Raw genomic sequence first — 20,709 nt, forward strand, 5'->3', positions numbered from 1 at the left:
GAGAAGAAACTGGTTTTGTCATTCCCTCATCAACCTGCTTTCTGTGATTTGGAGGAGTCTGTTGCTGTGACTGCTGCAGACATACAGTGGGATTGGGGCCTTGGATTTTAAGTCCATCACGCAGCAGAAAAAAAGGATATGAACCACATACCCTTCTGCCTGGGCAAGCGTCAGCTTTTGCCTTCTCTGCAGTGCATTTGCAGTAGGAAAGATAATTCCCATGAGCAAGAAAAATAAATGAAAGCCATCAGTTTTGTGTAAAAGGTAAAGGGACCCCTGACCATTAGGTCCAGTCGTGGCCGACTCTGGGGTTGCGGCGCTCATCTCGCTTTCCTGCTGGAGCAGTACCTATTTATCTACTTGCCCTTTGACGTGTTTTCGAACTGCTAGGTTGGCAGGAGCAGAGACCAAGAAATGGGAGCTCACCCCATCGCGGGGATTCGGACCGCCGACCTTCTGATTGGCAAGCCCAAGAGGCTCAGTGGTTTAACCCACAGCGCCACCTGCGTCCCTCAGTTTTGTGTAGGATCTACAAAAAGAGTTTGTATACTTGAGCATGGTGCCCTGCAATCGGGTCGTCTCCTGTGATTGAGTTGTTCTGGTATTATAAGAGGAGATGGTTGAGCTAAATTACTGGAGGTTGGGAATGTTTGCTGCCTGGAAATGGCTACATGGAAATGGCTATGACTTCTTTGTTTGGAGGGTCAATTGGCTTCCTTTCGCTGTTGAAGCACGTGTCAGAGTGTGTTGGGATGTGAGGTGTCAGACGCCCAACACGGAAAAGAGTTCTGCACTGTGGCCTCCTGCAAAATGGGGCCAGAGTGACATTGCAGAAAACGGAAAAACTACCTGCCCTTACTTCTGAGAAGAGTGAAAGTACTGTATTTTTTGCTCTATAAGACTCACTTTTTCCCTCCTAAAAAGTAAGGGGAAATGTGTCTTATGGAGCGAGTGCAGGCTGTGCAACTATTGCTAAAGCCAGAACAGCAAGAGGGATTGCTGCTTTCACTGCGCAGCGATCCCTCTTGCTGTTCTGGCTTATGAGATTCAGAATATTTTTTTTCCTTGTTTTCCTCCTCAAAAAACTAGGTGTGTCTTGTGGTCTGGTGCGTCTTATAGAGCGAAAAATACGGTAAATCCCACCTGCACATTAGCAAGAAAGGATTCCTCCCCACCCCCACACCCCTGGAAAATAGACAAGAGATGACATGTACAGTGGTACCTCGGGTTACATACGCTTCAGATTACAGACTCTGCTAACCCAGAAATAGTACCTCGGGTTAAGAGCTTTGCTTCAGGATGAGAACAGAAATCGTGCTCTGGCAGCGCGGCAGCAGCAGGAGGCCCCATTAGCTAAAGTGGTGCTTCAGGTTAAGAACAGTTTCAGGTTAAGAATGGACCTCCGGAACGAATTAAGTACTTAACCCCAGGTACCACTGTACTTAACCCGAGGTACAACTGTAGTGAGCATCTTAATAAAGATAAGCACTAACACTGATGCACATGCAGGAACTTTTACAGCAGAGATAGCAAATTTGTGTGCCGCCCCAAAGCCCAATTGCCATACCAGCAGGCCCATGGTCAGGGATTAGGGGAGGTTGGGTTCAACAACATATGGAGGGCTACAGGTTTCTCATCACTGCATTTGGTGGTGGGGTAGAATATTGCTTAAAGCACAGATTTTCAACCTTTTTGAGTCCACGGCTCCCTTGACCAACAGTCTTTCTGCGGCACCCCTGTGGGGCTCGGGAGCCCAGTTATATGCCACCCCTTGGCTGCAGAGCCGGCAGCCCCCCACCGCTTTTTGAACACCCTCCCTTGTGGAGTGTTCCCTCGGCCTCCTCTCCCTTCTCCTTGGGAGTCCTCTGGGCAGTTGCAGCTGCTGCCCCTGGTCTCTGAGCTGCCCCAAAGAGAAGTGCCTCCTCACACTGCCCCACAGGGGCCTGGGAAGCACCCCCTGGCCAGCCCCAGAAGCACGATTCACCTGGGCCGTGCAAGCCTTTGAGAGGCAGAAATGTGAGAGGGCATTAGAGGAGCGAGGGAAGGAAAGAGGGACAGAGGCCAGTGTTGCCTGTGACACCCCTGACTGTCATTCAAGGCACCCCAGGGTGCCACAGCACACTGGTTGAAAACCACTGGCTTAAAGGATGCTGAATTCTTGAAGGAAAAGAGAGAGTGTGGGGAGGGACACATATCCCTTTTATTGTGGGCTGAGTAAATATGGCATGAGTGCCATTCAAGCCCTGCAAATTGGAGTCATTCATATTGCTAGATACACAAGATCACATGGAATACAATCAGTAATAACCCTCTGGGTCTGCCACAGAAATTGTGTGTGTGTGTGTGTGTGTGTGTGTGGCGCAAGGACCAGCCCTCTGCCCTTAATGGGTATGCCAGACCCTTTCCCTTAAAATGTCTTCCTAATTATATTTTTATTTTTTTTAAAAACTGAACAGCTAGCTCTTCTACTGATTGAGATAAAAGTGAGCGGGCAGTACTCTGCCACCCAAACTTACAGGCCGGTTGGTGAGCAATGGTGCCCATATCATACCCACCCCCTTCGAATCTTACAAAAACAGAACAGAAACAAGGAAAACCCCGTCTTCAACTTTGAACTCTTCTACTGTCTTCTCACATCGAGACAAGACACTTAGGCACACACCCCATGCCCCCAACCAAGGCTCCCTGTGTCCTGAAGTGAGTTGGGTCCCTTCTGCCACCCATGCTGGTGACAAGGTAAATGGGGATGTTTATGATGTCCAGCACAGCAGGAACAGAATTAAAGTTTTGCTCCGGCTCTCCCAAGCTTGGTTCTTTCCAGAAGAGTTGCTGTTCCTACACACCACCTCTAGGCGTCACTGTTGGGTCTGTTAACAATAGTTGTGTGCTGTCTAATTGGCACACCTGTGCCAGTCCTGGGAAGTGTGCCAGGGCATTGTTGCCAGCGTTAGCAGTTCATCCAGCGCTCGGCTGTGCTCAGTGGGTAGCCCCGGTCTACTCTCAGTTGGTCGTTGAGTCTCCAGTAGATGCCACCCTTGAAAAAGTAGACTTTGCCGTTCTCCCAGGTGAACGCGGCGTCCAGGTGTGATGGCGCCCCTGAGAAAAGGCTGGAGATTTTCCTGGGGAGAGTGGAGAAGTGGCTTCCCAGTTCGTCCCATTGCCAGTAGCCCGTGCCCTAGGGAAAAAAGAGAGGAATGATTGCACTTTCCCCAGTAATAATAGTAATAATAATTTTATTATTTGTACCCCACTCATCTGACTGGGCTGCCCCAGACCTTCTGGGTGGCTTCCAGCATACAGAAAAACATAACAAAACACTAAACATTTAAAATGTCCCTATACAGGGCTGCTTTCAGATGACTTCTAAAGGTTGTTCCATTTCCTCTGGTGTTCCCCACAGAGATAAGAAACTAGGAGATCTATCTATCCATCTATCTATCTATCTATCTATCTATCTATCTATCTATCTATCTATCTATCTATCATCTATCTATCTATCTATCTATCTATCTATCTATCTATGATCTATATCTATCTATCTATCTATCTAATCTAATCTATCTATCTATCATCAATCTATCATCTCCTAACTTTTCCCTTTTGAGGTGAAAGTCACCACTGGACATGAAAAAGTGTACGTGAAACTGTTCCGAGCAAAAGGCTTTTTATTACTGTTTAAAAACGTGCTGCTGGAAAGGCAAACAAGAAAACCATTCAGCCAGAAAGCGGGCAGTGATCACCACCCTAACCTCCCATTGTCTTGGGAGCCATAAATAGATGTTATTGGCCATTTTGCCACCGCTAGAACAGTGTGATTCCCTCTTCCCTCTGTTGACTTCTGCCTGTTCCTACGGAGAGTACTCAATCCATCTCCACACCCTTCTCTTATGTCTCTCATCACCTCAAAGCTAGCATCCACCTGTCAAGGCTCATACTCAGAGAGCATCTGTTGTGCCCATTATGTCCCCTCAAAAATCTCCCACAATGCCTTGGGGCCTAGGGAATTCCTGCTTCTTTCTACCCCTCCCCTCCCCAGAAAATGCCAGTGAATTGGGACATGAAAGGTGCCGCATGGATCAGAGGAAAGGAATATTTAAACAGCACAGAACGAACACTTCTGCGACTTAAAGGCCAATATCCCCACATCCTAATCATTCATTTGCCCAAATTTTCTATTATTTGTCCCCCTGCTCACATTCTGCTCCTCGGCAGCCCATTTGTTGAAATTATTCCCGCCTCAATACTAGCCAATAGTCGTCGGTCCCTTAGGTTTATTTCACAACATTCATATACCGCTTTATTGTGATAAAACCTCTAAGCCGTTTATAGTGGTACCTCGGGTTACATACGCTTCAGGTTACATACGCTTCAGGTTACACACTCCGCTAACTCAGAAATAGTGCTTCAGGTTAAGAACTTTGCTTCAGGATGAGAACAGAAATCGTGCTCCGGTGGCGCGGCGGCAGCAGGAGGCCCCATTAGCTAAAGTGGTGCTTCAGGTTAAGAACAATTTCAGGTTAAGTGCGGACCTCTGGAACGAATTAAGTACTTAACCCGAGGTACCACTGTACAACCCCCCCCCCAAACCCTAAAATATTATATTAACAACAAAAGACCATTAAAACCAGGCATTTAAATATGTTCAAAAGATAATTAAACTTGACAATAAGCAAAAAGAGAGAGATTAAAACACATGTCTGCGTTCTACATGTCTGGATAGCGTAAGGGATAATGTATTGCAATTATTATTGCAGTTTACCTTAAAGATGAAGATCTTCTTGTTTTGAGGCCAGTAGAGGGCAGCATCTATCTTAGCTGGGATGCGGGTGAGGGGTTTGGGATAGCCAGGATCCAGCTTAAATCCCCGGTAACGCCACAGTTTAATACCTGTAGCCAGAGTGACATGAATTAATGCGAGGATAACACACCAGCTGACTAAAAGCTGGCAATACAAATGCAATCTGTGTCAGAGGCGTAAGCAGTTCTCAACCTGTGGGTCCCCAGATGTTGTTGGACTACAACTCCCATCATCCCTGAGCTCTGGCCTTGCTAGCTAGGGGTGATGGGAGTTGTAGTTCAACATCTGGGGACCCATAGGTTGAGAAAGGCTGGTTGGCCCTTTGGGGCTTGTGGGAGAAAAAAAAGGGGGGAAATAATAATAATAATAATAATAATAATAATAATAATAATAATAATAATAATAAATCCCCCAGCCACTCTGGACGGCTCCCAACAGAATATTAAAAACACGATTCAAACATCAAACATTAAAAACTTCCCTAAACAGGGCTGCCTTCAGATGTCTTCTAAAAGTCAGATAGTTGTTTATTTTCTTGACATCAGATGTCTTCTAAAAGTCAGATAGTTGTTTATTTCTTTGACATCTGATGGGAGGGCATTCCACAGGGCAGGTGCCACTACCGAGAAAGCCCTCTGCCTGCTTCCCTGTAGCTTTGCTTCTTGCAGGGAGGGAACCGCCAGAATGCCCTCGGCGCTGAACCTCAGTGTCCGGGCAGAATGATGGGGGTGGAGACGTTCCTTCAGGTATACTGGGCTGAGGCTGTTTAGGATTTAAAGGTCACCACCAACACTTTTGAGTTGCACACAGCTGATCAAGACAAAGAAGAGCCGCATCTGCAGAGGTACACGGCCTTTGGCGTAATAATCATAGTCATAATCTCCCTCCAAAGGACCAGGTTTAGATCATTTAGGGAAGCGGGAAGGTTATTTCTTAACTCTCGGACCCACAGACCTTTGAAGAAGTAGGTGCGCCCAGTTCGGGGGGAATATACAGCTGCATCCAGCCCCCCTGGCAGCCCCTTCCACAGAGCCGAGATCTTCATGGGTGGGTTGGTACCAAAGTCTGTCACCGTCCACACGTAATCGCCACGGAAAGCGTAAGTCTTGTCATAGGGCCCTAGGCAAGGTGCAGAAGTGATGGACCAAATGTTAAAAAGTGGGAATCTAGCATGCTAATCTTTTTAGTCCTGAAAGGGGTGTGTTTCTGCTTTGAGTCAGTTTTGCATGTGTTCATTCATAAATCCAGTGCTTTCTTTCCTGGGGGGATGCATACCCCTAAACATTTTGTGAATCTAACGGGAGAAGAAACTAAAAATGTAAAAAAATAAAATAGTTTCTTCTCTAGCAAGGTGAATTGTCAGTTCCGTTGCTACCCCCAATGGAGGCCTCATTTTCTGTCACGGTGTTTCCTGAGTCTCAGACGGAATGAGACTCCGTTTTTTTGACTGTTGCTTGTGACTTTGTTTTTGTGACTTGTTTTTGTGATTGTGTGTCACAAAATCAGTTTTTGCAACTGATTGATTGATTTTGTGACTGCGGAAATGGATAAAAGCCCCCCATCCAAACAATGACTATAATCAGTGCACATAAGGGGGGGGGGAATTAATTTTAATGTTTATCATCTACAATACTGTATTATTTATTTTATAGTACAGTACATTGATTATTGCTTTCATTTTATGGATCAATGGTCTCATTCAGTGGCGTAGCGTGGGTTGTCAGCACCCGGGGCAAGGCAAGTAATTTGCGCCCCCTAACCCGTGGATTTTAGCACTCGAGTGCGAGCGTGCCCCCCCCCCAGATGTTGCGCCCGGTGCGGCCGGCCCCCCCCCGCACCCCCCACGCTACGCCACTGGTCTTATTAGACAGTAAAATTCATGTTAAATTGCTGTTTTGGGGGTTGTTTTTAAAAGTCTGGAACGAATTAATTAATCTGTTTTGCATTACTTTCTATGGGAAAGCACACCTTGGTTTTGGAACAGACTTACGGAATGGATTAAGTTTGGGAACCAAGGTACCACTGTATAACGAAACAGCATATAGCCAGCTAGAAACGGATACCGGGGAGACATCCATTTATGCAAACCTGGGATGGGTGGAGTATGTTCTGGACGGTGGTGGTGTTTGGATTTAGGGGTTGGAGTGAGGAAGGGGGCTTACCTAGCATGATAGCATCCAGTCCATCTTTGCATGGGTTAGGGATTTTACTAGGCTTCTGTGAAACAGCCGGAACAGTACTGTGGGCAGGTGAAGTCACTGTCCTTGATGTCGTTGGGATGGTCTTCTTGCCTGCAGGTAAATATAAGGAAGGGAATTATTTTTGGGTGCCCAGCATCTCCACCAAGGAAAAAGAAGAAGGAAGGGAAATAATTGTAAAAGTGTTGGAAATGGAAAGAGAAAGAAGGTTTCTTTTTATCCTATGAGGTGGTCTTGTGGCAAGGTTTAAGCTTACTGGGAAATGATATATAATGAATTGAAAAAGATGTTTAAAATAACATTTGTAAAAAAAAGACAGAATCTTTCCTTTTGGGAACTACAGGGGTAGAACTACCCAAACTGTACAGAAATTTATTCACGTATGCGGCTACAGCGGCAAGAATGTTATTTGCAAAAAAATGGAAAGAAGAAGTTGTGACGAAAGAAGAAAGGAGACAAAAACTTATGGAATATGCAGAAATGGGAAAACTTACTGGAAAAACAGGAAATCAAGATAACAACTTTAAAAAAATAAATAAAAAATGGCAATGGTTTATTGAATATTGACAAACCAACTTTAAACAGCTAAGGATATTGGCAAGATTATTGTAATAACCTGCAGTTTTATAAGAGTATACATTTAAAGTAAATGAATAAATGATTAAGTTAATTTGGAATATGCAGGAAATATTAAATATATATACAGTCATACCTTGGGTTACAGACGCTTCAGGTTGCATTTTTTCAGGTTATGGACTGCCGAAACCCAGAAGTACCAGAACAGGTTACTTCTGGGTTTTGGCGGTCACGCATGCGCAGAAGTGCCGAATCGAAAGCCATGTATGCGCAGACGCGCAGCTGCAGGTTGCGAATGCTGCGGGTTGCGAACGTGCATCCCACACAGATCACGTTCACAACCCAAGTGTCCACCATATATATATATTAAGGAACCGCAGAAAGAGGGGGAAGGAAGTCAAGTTTCGAACTGTTAAAATGCTTGTAAAATTATTAAAATGTATAAAATTGAGAAGTCATATATATTAAAGGAAGGGAAATAATTGGGGTGAGAAAGAGGGTGGAATTCTTGGCCGGCTACTGATTCCTTGGCACTGGATTGACAAGTTGGCGTTTTGCCTCCCAACCCATCCAGAACCTACTTGAGAAAGGATCAGGAAGAAGTTCTGGTGTTACCTGGCAACCGTCCGCACCTCCCCTAGAGAGCAGCGGCCCGCCTCATGATTTGAAAACAGGCCCAAGCCTCTCATAATTAGGAACAGGCCTCCCTGTTGCTAGGGTATACAATAGCTGAAACAGAGCATGAAGGCAGCCGTGGGTGGGGTGGTGGGATGCAGAGAGAGGAAATGAGTGTTGGAATTGGGGCAAGCGGTGATCCAGAGGAAAGGCAGAACCATTTCTTTGAAGGTTTAGGATTATCACTTAATAGTTTGTCACGAGGACTGACCATACCTATTTTCTACATGGACACCACCCCTTTGGGAAAACAGCTGCCACAAAGACAAACTTGCACTCATTGTGCATTAAAATCATAGCTGTCAACTTTCCCCCCTTTTTAAGAGAAATTCCCTTATTCCGAATAGGATTCCTCGCAAGAAAAGGGAAAAGTTGACAGCTATGAAATGGGGTGGGGTGGAGGATAAGAATAATATGTCTATAGAGCATATCCTTCCCTGGCTTCATTTAAACATTTATTTTAAATGTAATTCATCATTGTTTTAAAAATATGTCTACAGTGGTACCTCTGGATACGAACGGGATCCGTTCCGGAGCTCCATTCGCATCCTGAAGTGAACGCAACCTGCGTCTGCGCGTCTTGCCGCTTCCGCGCATGCACGTGACGTCATTTTGACCGTCTGCACATGCGTGAGCGGCGAAAACCGGAAGTAACACGTTCCGTTACTTCCGGGTTGCTGCGGAGCGCAACCCAAAAGCGCTCAACCTGAAGCAACTTCAACTTGAGGTATGACTGTACACTGATACAAAACCTGACAGCACTTTACAAATTAAGATTTGGTTCTCAAATGGCTTGGTTCTCAAATGGCTTAGTTGACGAACAAATTGGCTCCCGAATGCCAAAAACCCAGAAGTAAGTGTTCCGGTTTTTGAACGTTTTTCGAACGTCCAACGCTCCTGCAGCCAATCTGAAGCTGCGCCTTTGTTTTTGAAAGGTTTCGGGAGTCAACCCGACTTCCAGAAAGGATTACTTTCGAGAACCAAGGTACCACTGTATTACAATACAGAGAACTGGATTGTTTTAAAATTTAAAAAGTATTATTTTCATGACTTTGATATACTTGGATTGCTTTTTAGCTGGACTCTGGGAGGTTCCCAATGACTCAAATGAGACATAGGCAACTGGCAGGTGTAGAAGAGCCAGGGAACACACATTATCTGGCCCCAAGGACTTCGCATCTGCCTCCAACCTTGATTCCCAAGCCCCTTCCCTGCCTTTATGGCACACCTCAGCCAAGTGCCTGAGGCCCGCAAGATGGAAAGGCCTGAGGGCCAAATTAGGTGTCAGAAACCCAGATCTGCTCCCATTGCATTCAAAGCAAGGAGTGCAGGTTTGCAAAACGCAAGGGGAACATTGGTGGGCTGTGCTTTGCAACCCTCCCCTAGTCCGTACCATAAAGGGCCTGGATGCCTTCGATGTCGTCGCGGTGCAGTCGGAAGCGCAGTCGGTAACCACTGTAGGCGGGAGCCATGAGGGCACCCGGTTGCCGGGAATGGCCCAGCCCCAGAGCATGGCCAATCTCATGGGCGGCAATGATGCGCAGGTTGACGCCGCGCGAGGTCCCTTCTGTCCAGTGCTCATCAGAGTCAAAGTGAACTGTGCCTAACTCAGGGATGTCAGCATGGGCCAGGACATGTCCTGAGGAAGATAAAGGAAGGTGGATTGAGAGCTGTGCGAGAAGCTCTTGCAAACTAAGCTAAGCTAAGCTAAGCTAAACCTAAACCTAAACCTAAACCAAAGCTAAGCTAAACCAAGCTAAACCAAGCCAAACTAAACTAAGCTAAACTAAACTAAGCTAAACCAAGCCAAGCCAAACTAAGCTAAACTAAACTAAGCTAAAAAGGTAAAGGTAATGGACCCCTGACACTTAGGTCCAATCGCAGACGGCTCTGGGGTTGTGACACTCATCTCGCTTTACAGGCTGAGGGAGCCGGCATTTGTCCGTAGACAGTTTTTCCAGGTCATGTGGCCAGTATGACTAAGCTGCTTCTGGAGCAACGGAACACCGAAACCAGAGCAGTGCATGGAAACGGAGTTTACCTTCCTGCCGGAGTGGTACCTATTTATCTACTTGCACTTTTTGGCACACTTTGGAACTGCTAGGTTGGCAGGAGCTGGGACCGAGAAACGGGAGCTCACCCCGTCACGGGGATTCGAACCGCTGACCTTCTGATCAGCAAGCCCAAGAGGCTCAATGGTTTAGACCACAGCGCCACCCACGTCCTAAACTAAGCTAAACTAAGCTAAGCTAAGCTAAACTAAACTAAACTAAACTAAACTAAACTAAACTAAACTAAACTAAAATCTATAATAATTATAATGTATGCAGGTGTGTTGCACCCCGCCTGTGTAGCAAAGAGCTATACCAAATCTAGTGCAAGTATAGTATAAACTATAAATAGGCACATGCTAACGATCATACTGAGATGCAACAAAGATGAATCTTTGCTTCTTTTTCAAGCCCACTGCAGTACAGAACGACAGAATCAGTTATTTAGGCCAATCCATTCTTCCCTGTGATTTAAGAAACTGCCTCAGCTTTAAAGTAGGGCTGAGCGATATCTGGTTTTCAACATCGTGATATATCAGCAACTAAACATTGCGATGTATATCATGATGTCTGAAATAAGGATGGAGGCATTGGCCAGTTTCACGGTTTCCCCCACATCGTGATTTTTGCCGGTGCCTGCTCTCGTTCAAACCAGTTTGGGATGATGTATTGCTTTAAAGTCAACCCATTCAGGCACAAGAGAGGGCCTTCTCCTGTGCCTCCTTCCCATTGCTCCACCTGACCACGAAGCACCTCCTGTTGATGCTTCCAGCTTCTGGTATCCCCTGACATCTCCTCAGTAGACGCTCCATTCAATCCCTGCAGCACAGCAGATCACACCTCCCTGTGGCACACCACTTCAAGATCCCTGCTCCTTGCCAGCCCTATTCTACGCCCCAAGTCACTCCCCAACCCCCGAGAGCAAAGCTTGGGTCCATACCAGGCCCATCGAAGGGCCGTGAGCAGCCCCAAGTAGAAGTGCCGTGGAAGGAGAGGCGGATGTCAGCACGGCCGCTTCGCACCTCCTGGAAGGTGAGCCGGGTCACATCACTCCAGTACTTGAAAGCTGTCTGGATGGCAGTGCGTGTGGCGGCGGCCCCCAAATCCTCACTGTGGCTGTAGATCCTGTAGGTCAAGTGCTTTTTGCGCCAGCGTCCTGCAGGGGGAGACCCAGAGCAAGAGATGTCAGAAACTGGGGCTTTTATCCCACTGCTGGGGGGCAGGAAAGTCACAGCTTAGCCTGGGTTATGTGATAGGAATTTTGAGGTCTTAGATATATATAATAAATGTTCATAAGTGTACCAACCAAGCACGTACATAGATCAGCACAGGAAGATGACCTGGAAAATGGAAAAGCCTCCACATTGTCTTTTCCTTCACAAATCCTGTCTTAAGGGCACATTTAAGATATGAATAGGGTGTGAGCCTGTGACCTGGCTCAGGAACTAAGTATTTATCATTACAAAGGACTGGCCAGGCTCCCCAGGCAATGCAAGCATTAACAGGTAACTTGCCAGGCAGGAGGTAAACAACCTACTCAGATTATGAGGTAAACAGCCCACTCAGACTTCTGCTGTAGACCACCCCTTCTGTGATGTAGGTATGATGCTTCTGGGGGTGGTCTTGAGCTCCAGGACGGGCAATTTAAAAAATGTCTACATAAGGGTGGACACACCTGGGTTCTGGGTTCCTCCTCCTTTCCTGCATGTGAGGGGAGCACCCTGTTGCAACAGATCAATAAAGATCAAGCTTACTAGCTGCTTTGCTTCTCAATATTCTCTGGTTGGCCTCTGTTATTTTCTCCTACCAATAGGGAACCCACTTAAGGACTCTATATGGGCTCTTGGGTACCCCATAAGGGGAAAGGGCGGGTTTTTGTTTACAACAGTTACAGGGAGAAGGCATAACAAACTCTTTACTTAATAGGGAGCCCAGTTTTCAGAGCGTGAAAACCTTACAGCATCCAAGCAACAAGAGAGATGTAACAAGAGGCTTGGGTGGTTGAGGGCACTCCAAGGATTGCAGAAGTACAAAAAAATGTTTATGGGGAAAACGCTTGTGGTGGTCAAGCAGTTCAGTGAAGAAGAGAACATGCTCACTGGGCATGGACAGTTGGTGGGGAAAACAGACAACGGGTGGAATGAAATGGAGTATCCTGAGAAAGGTCATGGCTTGCTGGTTGGCTGGCTGGACAAACAGGAACACTCCATGTTGCAACATTTTGTTGCAGTTCAATTTGTTCCAGACAGTTCTTTGACTAAGCTTGCATCCTTATGCAGACTTACTGGGGGGGAGGGGAGTCTCAAGGAAATCAATGAGATTTACTTTTGAATATGATCTGGCTACATGTCATATTCATGATACTGCAGTCATTTCCAGACCCCAATTCTTGACTCAGAGCTGGTTCATTTGCCCATTCTGCCTCCAGAGACTCTTATTTTTTTTAAAAAAAATCACTGCTTGTGGCTAATGTGTCACCAACTTCAATGGATTTCAAAATTGTTTCCCAGCAAACTCTGTGCTGCTTCAGAAGCTAATTGAGGTTGTTTACTTGCCAACAAAGGTCCGTATAGTTGAAGCTATGGTTTTCCCAGTAGTGATGTATGGAAGTGAGAGCTGGACCATAAAGAAGGCTGATCGCCGAAGAATTGATGCTTTTGAATTATGGTGCTGGAGGAGACTCTTGAGAGTCCCATGGACTGCAAGAAGATCAAACCTATCCATTCTGAAGGAAATCAGCCCCGAGTGCTCACTGGAAGGACAGATCCTGAAGCTGAGGATCCAATACTTTGGCCATCTCATGAGAAGAGAAGACTCCATGGAAAAGACCCTGATGTTGGGAAAGATTGAGGGCACAAGGAGAAGGGGACAGCAGAGGACAAGATGGTTGGACAGTGTTCTCGAAGCTACCAGCATGAGTTTGACCAATCTGCGGGAGGCAGTGGAAGACAGGAGTCCCTGGCGTGCTCTGGTCCAGGGGGTCACGAAGAGTCAGACACGACTAAACAACTAAACAACAACAACAGGCCTGCAAAGGGCAGAGGACTCTTGCAACAGAAAATACCTCCGTTGATTCTTCTCTCACCAATCATGGATGTAGGAGACTCATAGTGTCTTGGGGAGTTGGGCAGCGAAAGCCAACCCCTCATTTTTCTGCAGCCATTTTTTTCAGCCATACATGATCACCACTACTGATCTTCCCTAGAAATGTGGATCTGCAGGAGACTTTGTCCTTGAAAGTTGGGTAATAGTGAGGCTGAACAGACCTGACTTTTGCCCTACATGTGTTTGTGCTGCAGAACATGCCTCTTCAATGTGCTGCAGTTTCTCAGCAGACAAGAATCCCATGATGATAGAAAAAGTTTGAAAACCACAGACTTCGGTTGTTTGCCAAGTGCTGAATCTGCGTTTTTACATGCCACCGTCATCAGTGTGGATGGAACAATGCATAAGACATTCCAACTTCTCTTAGCGGGGGCGGGTTAAGTAGATAACCCACTTTCTACAAGCAGGAAGCTACAGAGCACGTCCTCAGCTAGCAGGACTTAATCCAAGCTTTGTCAAATCTTCCTTGACTCCACTTCTGGCTATGACACTGGCTGGCGCATAACATGGCAACAATGGCACATGGCTCACGTGGTACCCAAGTTGGCCATAATGTCAGAAATCACAGTTTCAGCTGGTGGCTGGGGATTCAGGTTTGGGCCTAAGTGAGTTGGGTTCCAGTTCCTGTTTACCCAGAAACACTTTGGGAAAGTCTAGCCTCAGTTTCCTAACTGGGGAAAAAATGGAAAATATCTTTTGTGCTATTTTTAAAAGTATTAGCTGCTTCCCCCCCTCAAGAAAAGGAACACACCATGAGAAGAGCAGCTTCATAAATAGAAACAATAACAACAAACAAATCAAATTCAGCTGATTTTTTTATAACAACCCAAAAATCAGCAACCCAAGTTAATTACCACCTATAAAGAAGTGGGAGGGGAGCTTTCCTTTGCTGCCAAAAGCTTAGCAAAGGCAAGGAGGACATTTCAAAACTGTGGGGCCACCACTAAACAGACCTTATTCAAGGCATCTACAAATCTGCTTGCCAGCTCATCAGCGGCTTATGATATTTGCTACATGCTTGCTAGCTCATCACAGCTGTGCATGAACATTAAAAACTACAAGAAGGCTCTGCTGATTTTTCAAATTATTTTTTAGCTTCTCCAAACGAGAAGAAATGGCTTTGCCCAGGCCTTCTGGCAAGTGCGATGACTTGGGATAACAGCAGGGTTTTACGTTGCAGTTTGTATAAGAGAAAAAACTACAAGAGGAGCCTCTCCCACTTGCTTCTCCATACCTCCTGCACAGTTAAGAGAAAACCCTCTGTCTCTGGACAAGGGCAGGGTTTGGCTCATAAATAAGTACCATAATTCTATAAGCCTCCTTTTAGAAGTTCCATAGATTTCAATGTGTTTCATTGCTCTACGTAGGGCTACCTTTGAAGGTGACCCAGAAACTGCAATTAATCCAGAATGCGGCAGCTACACTGGTGACTGGGAGTGGCCGCCGGGACCACATAACACCGGTCCTGAGAGATCTGCATTGGCTCACAGTACGTTTCCAAGCACAATTCAAAGTGTTGGTGCTGACCTTTAAAGCCCTAAACGGCCTCGGTCCTGTATACCTGAAGGAGCTTCTCCACCCCCATTGTTCAGCCCGGACACTGAGATCCAGCACCAAGGACCTTCTGGCGGTTCCCTCACTGTGAGAAGGGAGGTTGAAGGGAACCAGGCAGAGGGCCTTCTCAGTAGTGGCGCCCACCCTGTGGAACGCCCTCCCTTCAGATGTGAAGGAAATAAGCAGCTATCTTCTCTTTAAAAGACACCTGAAGGCAGCCCTGTTTAGGGAAGTTTTTAATATTTAATGCTGTATTGTTTTTAACACTTGATTGGAAGCCACCCAGAGTGGCTGGGGAAACTCAGCCAGATGGGCGGGGTATAAATTATTATTATTATTATTATTATTATTATTATTATTATTATTATTATTATTGCATGGCACTAGTCTGACCACACAAAGCAATTTGAAGGACTAACAAATCTACTTCCCAGAATTCTTGCGCAGATGAGCTCTGCAGAGCCTGAGAAGCACACTGTCCATTCAACCCTCCACTAGAATAGTTCATTATAAGGACAGCTCCAATCCCAGCGTTAATATGACCTCTGATCCCAACATTTCAACCTGCAGAATTCTCTGTTCACAGATCCACACAGCAGGCAAACTCCCTTTTTAGGGAAATGCCTTCTCACCTGTTTCCCTCAGCCCTATCCATCTCTCAGCCAGGAGGAAAGATCATTTGCCCAGCATCTTGCTCGGCCCCAAATTCAACAGTTTGAAGAATGCTCACCCAAGAGTAGATATTTGAGGGTCCTCTCGTTGAACGGGTCTTCTACGCCGCAGCGGGGCTGCCGCATCTGGGAGAGGGTTGCTGCATCCAGACGTCCGGTAGAACGTAGTCCTGATGCAAGCTGGAAAGCCCTAAGGGGGCAGAAGTTGGGGGAGCAGGAAGCGAAGAAGTCAGCATTTAACTGTGGTTCAGACATGACGGGTGGTTTGTGCAACATGGTGAGAATGTGCGAATGTGCAGGTTTCTAGAGAGGAGTTCACAGCCACTTTGCTCGCCCCCAGCCACGCCGTGGGATCCCATGTATTCATATATTCTCACTAAGCCTGTATTCATACCATACAGTGGTGCCTCGCAAGACGAAATTAATTCGTTCTGCGAGTTTTTTCGCCTTGCAAATTTTTCGTCTTGCGAAGCACCACTGTATTAAGTCTGCAGTAATTTTAAAAAGTGGCCCCAAAATTCTCCAGCAGGCTACCACACCGCGTGCTAGGAGTTGCTCCTCGAAGTCAAGTCGCAACTGCACCTCTTCAAGCAATGCACCCTGGGTATTAACGGTTTTAAGAAAAAGGAAACAAACTTGCAAGACGTTTCCGTCTTGCGAAGCAAGCCCATAGGGAAATTCGTCTTGCGAAGCAACTCAAAAAACCAAAAACCCTTTTGTCTTGCGAGTTTTTCGTCTTGCGAAGCATTCGTCTTGTGAGGTACCACTGTACTTTTAAAGAGCAATGATACCACTTAAAACAGTCATGGCTTCCTCCAAAGAGTCCAGGGCACTGTAGTTTGTTAAGGGTGCTGAGAGTTTTTAGGAGAATCCCTATTCCCCTCACAAAACGACAGTTGCCAGAGTGCTTTGACAAGCAGGGAACTATAGGAATGGTAGATTTGTGAGGGGGAACAGGGGTCTCCTAACAATTATCAGCACCCTTAACAAACTACAGCTCCCATAATCCTTTGGGGGGGAGGGAAGCCATGACTGTTTAAAGTGGTTTCATAGTCTTTAAATATATGGTGGAAATGTGGCTTAAGCCATGGTCTGGCCCTACTATGTTGTGGGAACCAGGTCGTTATGAGATGCTTCGCAGGGCAAATCGAAGCGTTTGTAATGGTTTCCCCTTGTTGTTTGGGTTGGGCTGTGTGTTTCTTGTTTCGTTTACCTCATGGCTCAAGTTTTACCTCACAGCATTCTCGATCTCCTCTTCGGTCAAGGCATTCGAGAACTGCTCCAGTGGCTTCTCTAAGTATCCGAACTGCAGCAGGAAGTCCTGAAATGATGACACTTGTTAAAACCAACTCTCAGCCCCAACTCATTGGCACAGTCTCTCAGAAAACAGGGGAAGGAGGCCCACATGGACATTCTTGTACAGAGACCAGCTTCTGTGGCAATGAGTGTTGCTGGGTGGGCAACAGACCACAGTTTGGACTGGCTTTCCCCATGCTTTATATCTCTTGAAATACGCTCCCTGCCCTTCTTTTTACAGGGAAACCTACTTAGCAGAATGTGGTTGTGCTGGTCTGGAGCCAAGAGATGTTTACATGTTGTCCCTTATTCTCACTGAATAGCTAAATATGCGAACAAGGTATCCTCCTGATTTCCATCTCCATAGGCCCGATTCCACTCCTTTCTAGACATGTCAGGAAACTCAAACTACCTCCATGCTTACTCAGCAAATAAGAGGCTGGCCACAGCCATCTCTGCCAGCAACCCTCCTCCATCAATAGAAATCTCAAATGTCCCTGTCTGGAACTGAAATTCTTCACGGCATCATTCCTTGCTTTTGCAATGATGTGCACAGTACTTGTTTTTCTGCACTTTTCCTCAACTGGATCAATGGCAGGCATAGGCAAACTCGGCCCTCCAGATGTTTTGGGACTACAACTCCCATCATCCCTAACTAACAGGACCAGTGGTCAGGGATGATGGGAGTTGTAGTCCCAAAACATCTGGAGGGCCGAGTTTGCCTATGCCTGACCTATGGTCTGCCTGCTGCTACAACCAAACAGATTTCCCCACCCATATACAACAGGGCAGGGGTCCTCAAACTTTTTCTGCCTGGTGGCGCATTTGGAAATCCAAGAAACTGTTGCAAGCACCATTATTCCACAGAAGAAAAACTGGTGATGATCAGGAACAATGGGCAAAACATTATACCCAAACTCCTCACTCTTCAAAAGGGTACCTTAGTCTTTCAACAAGCTCCACATACTTTTAGATACCCCAGACTTTCCTATTACTTCTAAAGAGTTTGTGATTGTTAAAGCCGTTCTCCCAGAACTTTCTGAGTCCATCTCAATTCCGTATATCAAACAGACAATTAACAGACAATTAAATTAAATCTCAACTCCAGTGGATCAGTACAGGGGCAAAGGGCTAGAACCTCTGTTCCCAAACCAAATTGAAATTGGGACACCAAGCAGACGCTATTTGAAAAAGAAAATTACATGGGAAGTTCCAAGCACGGAACACCAGTGTAAGATGTAGCTTTGCCCTTCATTCTTGCAAAGGCTTTCTCCATCTTGCACAAAACAGATACATAGCTCAACAAATACTGCTTTACACAACAAATACTGGTTTACTCGTCTTTCGGAGGGGTTATGTATCCCATTTTAAGTAACATCCAGTGGGTTGAGAGCTGGTGGGGAGAACTAATCTGCTGCTTTTTTTGAAATCTTCTGCTGGTGATTACCTCCCCGCCCCTGCCCCCCCCCCACTACTCATGCCAGACTGCTATTACTTTACTTGTTTGCTATGAGCCAAAACTGCCCTTCTACATGCCACTTCAAGCCTTCTCCATGTCAGCCAAAGCTGCAAGTTCTGCTCATGGCAAATGACTCAGTTAAATGACCGTTTTAACACAAGCAAGGCATCACCAAGGGTAAAAAAGAGAAAGAAAAAGGGAAGTCTCCATGTTCAAAGCAGCAGCAGCACACTTTGGATAGGTCACAGAGAAAGCATCAAGTCTTCCTTCTAGCATTTCCCAAATATATCTCATTCTTTAACTTGCCCTTGGTTTAGAGAGACTTTTTTGGTGCCTAAAACAGCTGGTTAATCTTGCAAATAGGGACGCGGGTGGCACTGTGGGTTAAACCACAGAGCCTAGGGCTTGCCGATCAGAAGGTAGGTGGTTCGAATCCCTGTGACGGGGTGAGCTCCCGTTGCTCAGTCCCTGCTCCTGCCCACCTAGCAGTTTGAAAGCACCTCAAAGTGCAAGTAGATAAATAGGTACCGCTCTGGCGGGAAGGTAAATGGCATTTCCATGCGCTGCTCTGGTTCGCCAGAAGCGGCTTAGTAATGCTGGCCACATGACCTGGAAGCTGTACGCCGGCTCCCTCGGCCAATAAAGCAAGATGAGCGCCGCAACCCGAGAGTCGGCCACAACTGGACCTAATGGTCAGGGGTCCCTTTACCTTTTTTAATCTTGCAAAGGGAATGGATGTTTCAGGAATAAGGACAACTGGCCAAGAAAATCTACCATACGTCTCAGGAGACTAAGACAGATATATCTTGAGGTTCTTCGGAAGAGGGTAGGAATACAGGAAGCTGCCCTCTTTATAATGAGCCAGAACATTGGTTCATCTAGCTCACACCTGTCTGCACTGACTGGCAGGGACTCTCGGGGGTTTTAGGGAGGGAAAATTCCCAGCTCTACAGGAGATTCCCGGGAATGAACCTAGGACATTCTGCAAGCAAGGGAGATGTTCTTCCCATGAGCTACAGCCTTTCGCTAAGCAGAAGCAAACCCAAGGTTGGGGGAACAGTGGAGAATGCAAGCTGGGTTCAAGGAACAAGAGTAAAACTGTGAAGAAGAAAAAGGAATAGAGAAGTCAGCACTGGGATAGCCAAGAGACTCTGCTTTCCTACTCCTCATCCCGCACAAACACACCACAAACAGCTCACAAAGGGTGGAAACTCCTTGCCAGTCTTCTGCACAGCAGCCAAAGCGGTTTGCTTCTGTTATGATTGCCCACCGCACCCACCCATAAATGTTCTGCTTGGTTCCTTCTGCTACAGGGAGGCCCAGGCAGTTGAGGGTTTCTTTTGGCCAGGGAAATCTTCCTCCAGGCGTCCTGTCCCTTTCTGGGGAAAGTTTGCACTAAACAAAGCTTTGCAAGATAAGCCAGGAGACACGGATAAGGCTGGAGGCATCTAGGAAAGTTTCAAGGTTCAATTGCCAGGACTGAAGGCCTGGAGAAAGTCAGAAAAGTCTGGGGTTGGGGTTGTAGGTCACAGCTGAGGAACAATCCTACCCTGCTTGTCCACATTCTCCCGTGTGACCCCCCATCACTGCAAATGCACTGACTCCACTTCTCAGCCTACAGACTTAGAGGGGCCACCCAAGCCCTACATACCATGGCTTCTTTCTTCTCCACTCGGTTGAGAGCAGCACCTTTGGAAGAGCAGATCAAAGCATAGACCTGGAACAGCAGCAGCAGCAACGGAAGCTGTGGCAGCCTCATGTCCAGTTTCTCCTTAGACCCTCGACAGCAACACAGAGCAACGCTTCCTTGCAGGAAACTCCACAGAGCTCTTCAGAAACTGCTTTTGCTGGAAGGGAACCAAAGAGGCGCTGGAGCTCTTTCTCTCCACTTCCTCCCTCCGCGGCTCAAGCTTTGCTCTGCCCTCCCTGCTCCCTCCATCCATCCATATCTTCGCTCCCTGCTTTCTCAAGTTTATAAATCTCCTAACAGCAGGAGTGAGTCATTTCCAACTCAAACATGTTGCAACCGCAAAGCCTGGAGGAGCCCCCTCTGCGAAGATTAACTCTTCGCAGAGCAAACACTCCCTGCAAGCCCTCCTGTTGCAAGGGCTGCTAATAACCAGGCCTGTAGGGTGGCATTGGGGTCTCATTGCGATTCAGATAAAGGCCTGCAATCTAGAGGCACAAGAAAAGTAGTGCACCCCACCCGCAAAAGTAAACAATGCAATCCCTGTTGTAGGGATGGATAAACCTGTGGTCATCCCGATGTGGCACTACTGATCCCATCTTCCCTGACCATTGGCTATGCTGGCTAGAGCTGAAGGGA

General features: G+C 46.6%; 1 protein-coding gene and 1 long non-coding RNA gene across 2 annotated transcripts; one reads left to right on the forward strand and one right to left on the reverse strand.

The window, feature by feature from the left end:
* Positions 1–2,181: 2,181 nt before the first annotated feature.
* MMP19 (matrix metallopeptidase 19) lies at positions 2,182–20,479 on the reverse strand. The gene is made up of 9 exons (XM_053375260.1): positions 20,035–20,479; positions 16,861–16,949; positions 15,688–15,818; positions 11,239–11,454; positions 9,641–9,886; positions 6,961–7,089; positions 5,753–5,917; positions 4,760–4,887; positions 2,182–3,175 (listed from the first exon to the last, which is right to left on the reverse strand). The coding sequence occupies exons 1-9, from the start codon at positions 20,140–20,142 to the stop codon at positions 2,948–2,950; spliced, it is 1,440 nt and encodes a 479-aa protein (XP_053231235.1). The 5' UTR covers positions 20,143–20,479; the 3' UTR covers positions 2,182–2,947.
* On the forward strand, positions 5,901–7,144 carry LOC128407206 (uncharacterized). The gene is made up of 2 exons (XR_008328734.1): positions 5,901–6,500; positions 6,666–7,144. It is a non-coding gene; the product is annotated as an uncharacterized LOC128407206 (long non-coding RNA).
* Positions 20,480–20,709: the final 230 nt, after the last annotated feature.

Source organism: Podarcis raffonei, chromosome 2 (genome assembly GCF_027172205.1).
Source record: "Podarcis raffonei isolate rPodRaf1 chromosome 2, rPodRaf1.pri, whole genome shotgun sequence".
Lineage (NCBI taxonomy): Eukaryota > Metazoa > Chordata > Lepidosauria > Squamata > Lacertidae > Podarcis > Podarcis raffonei.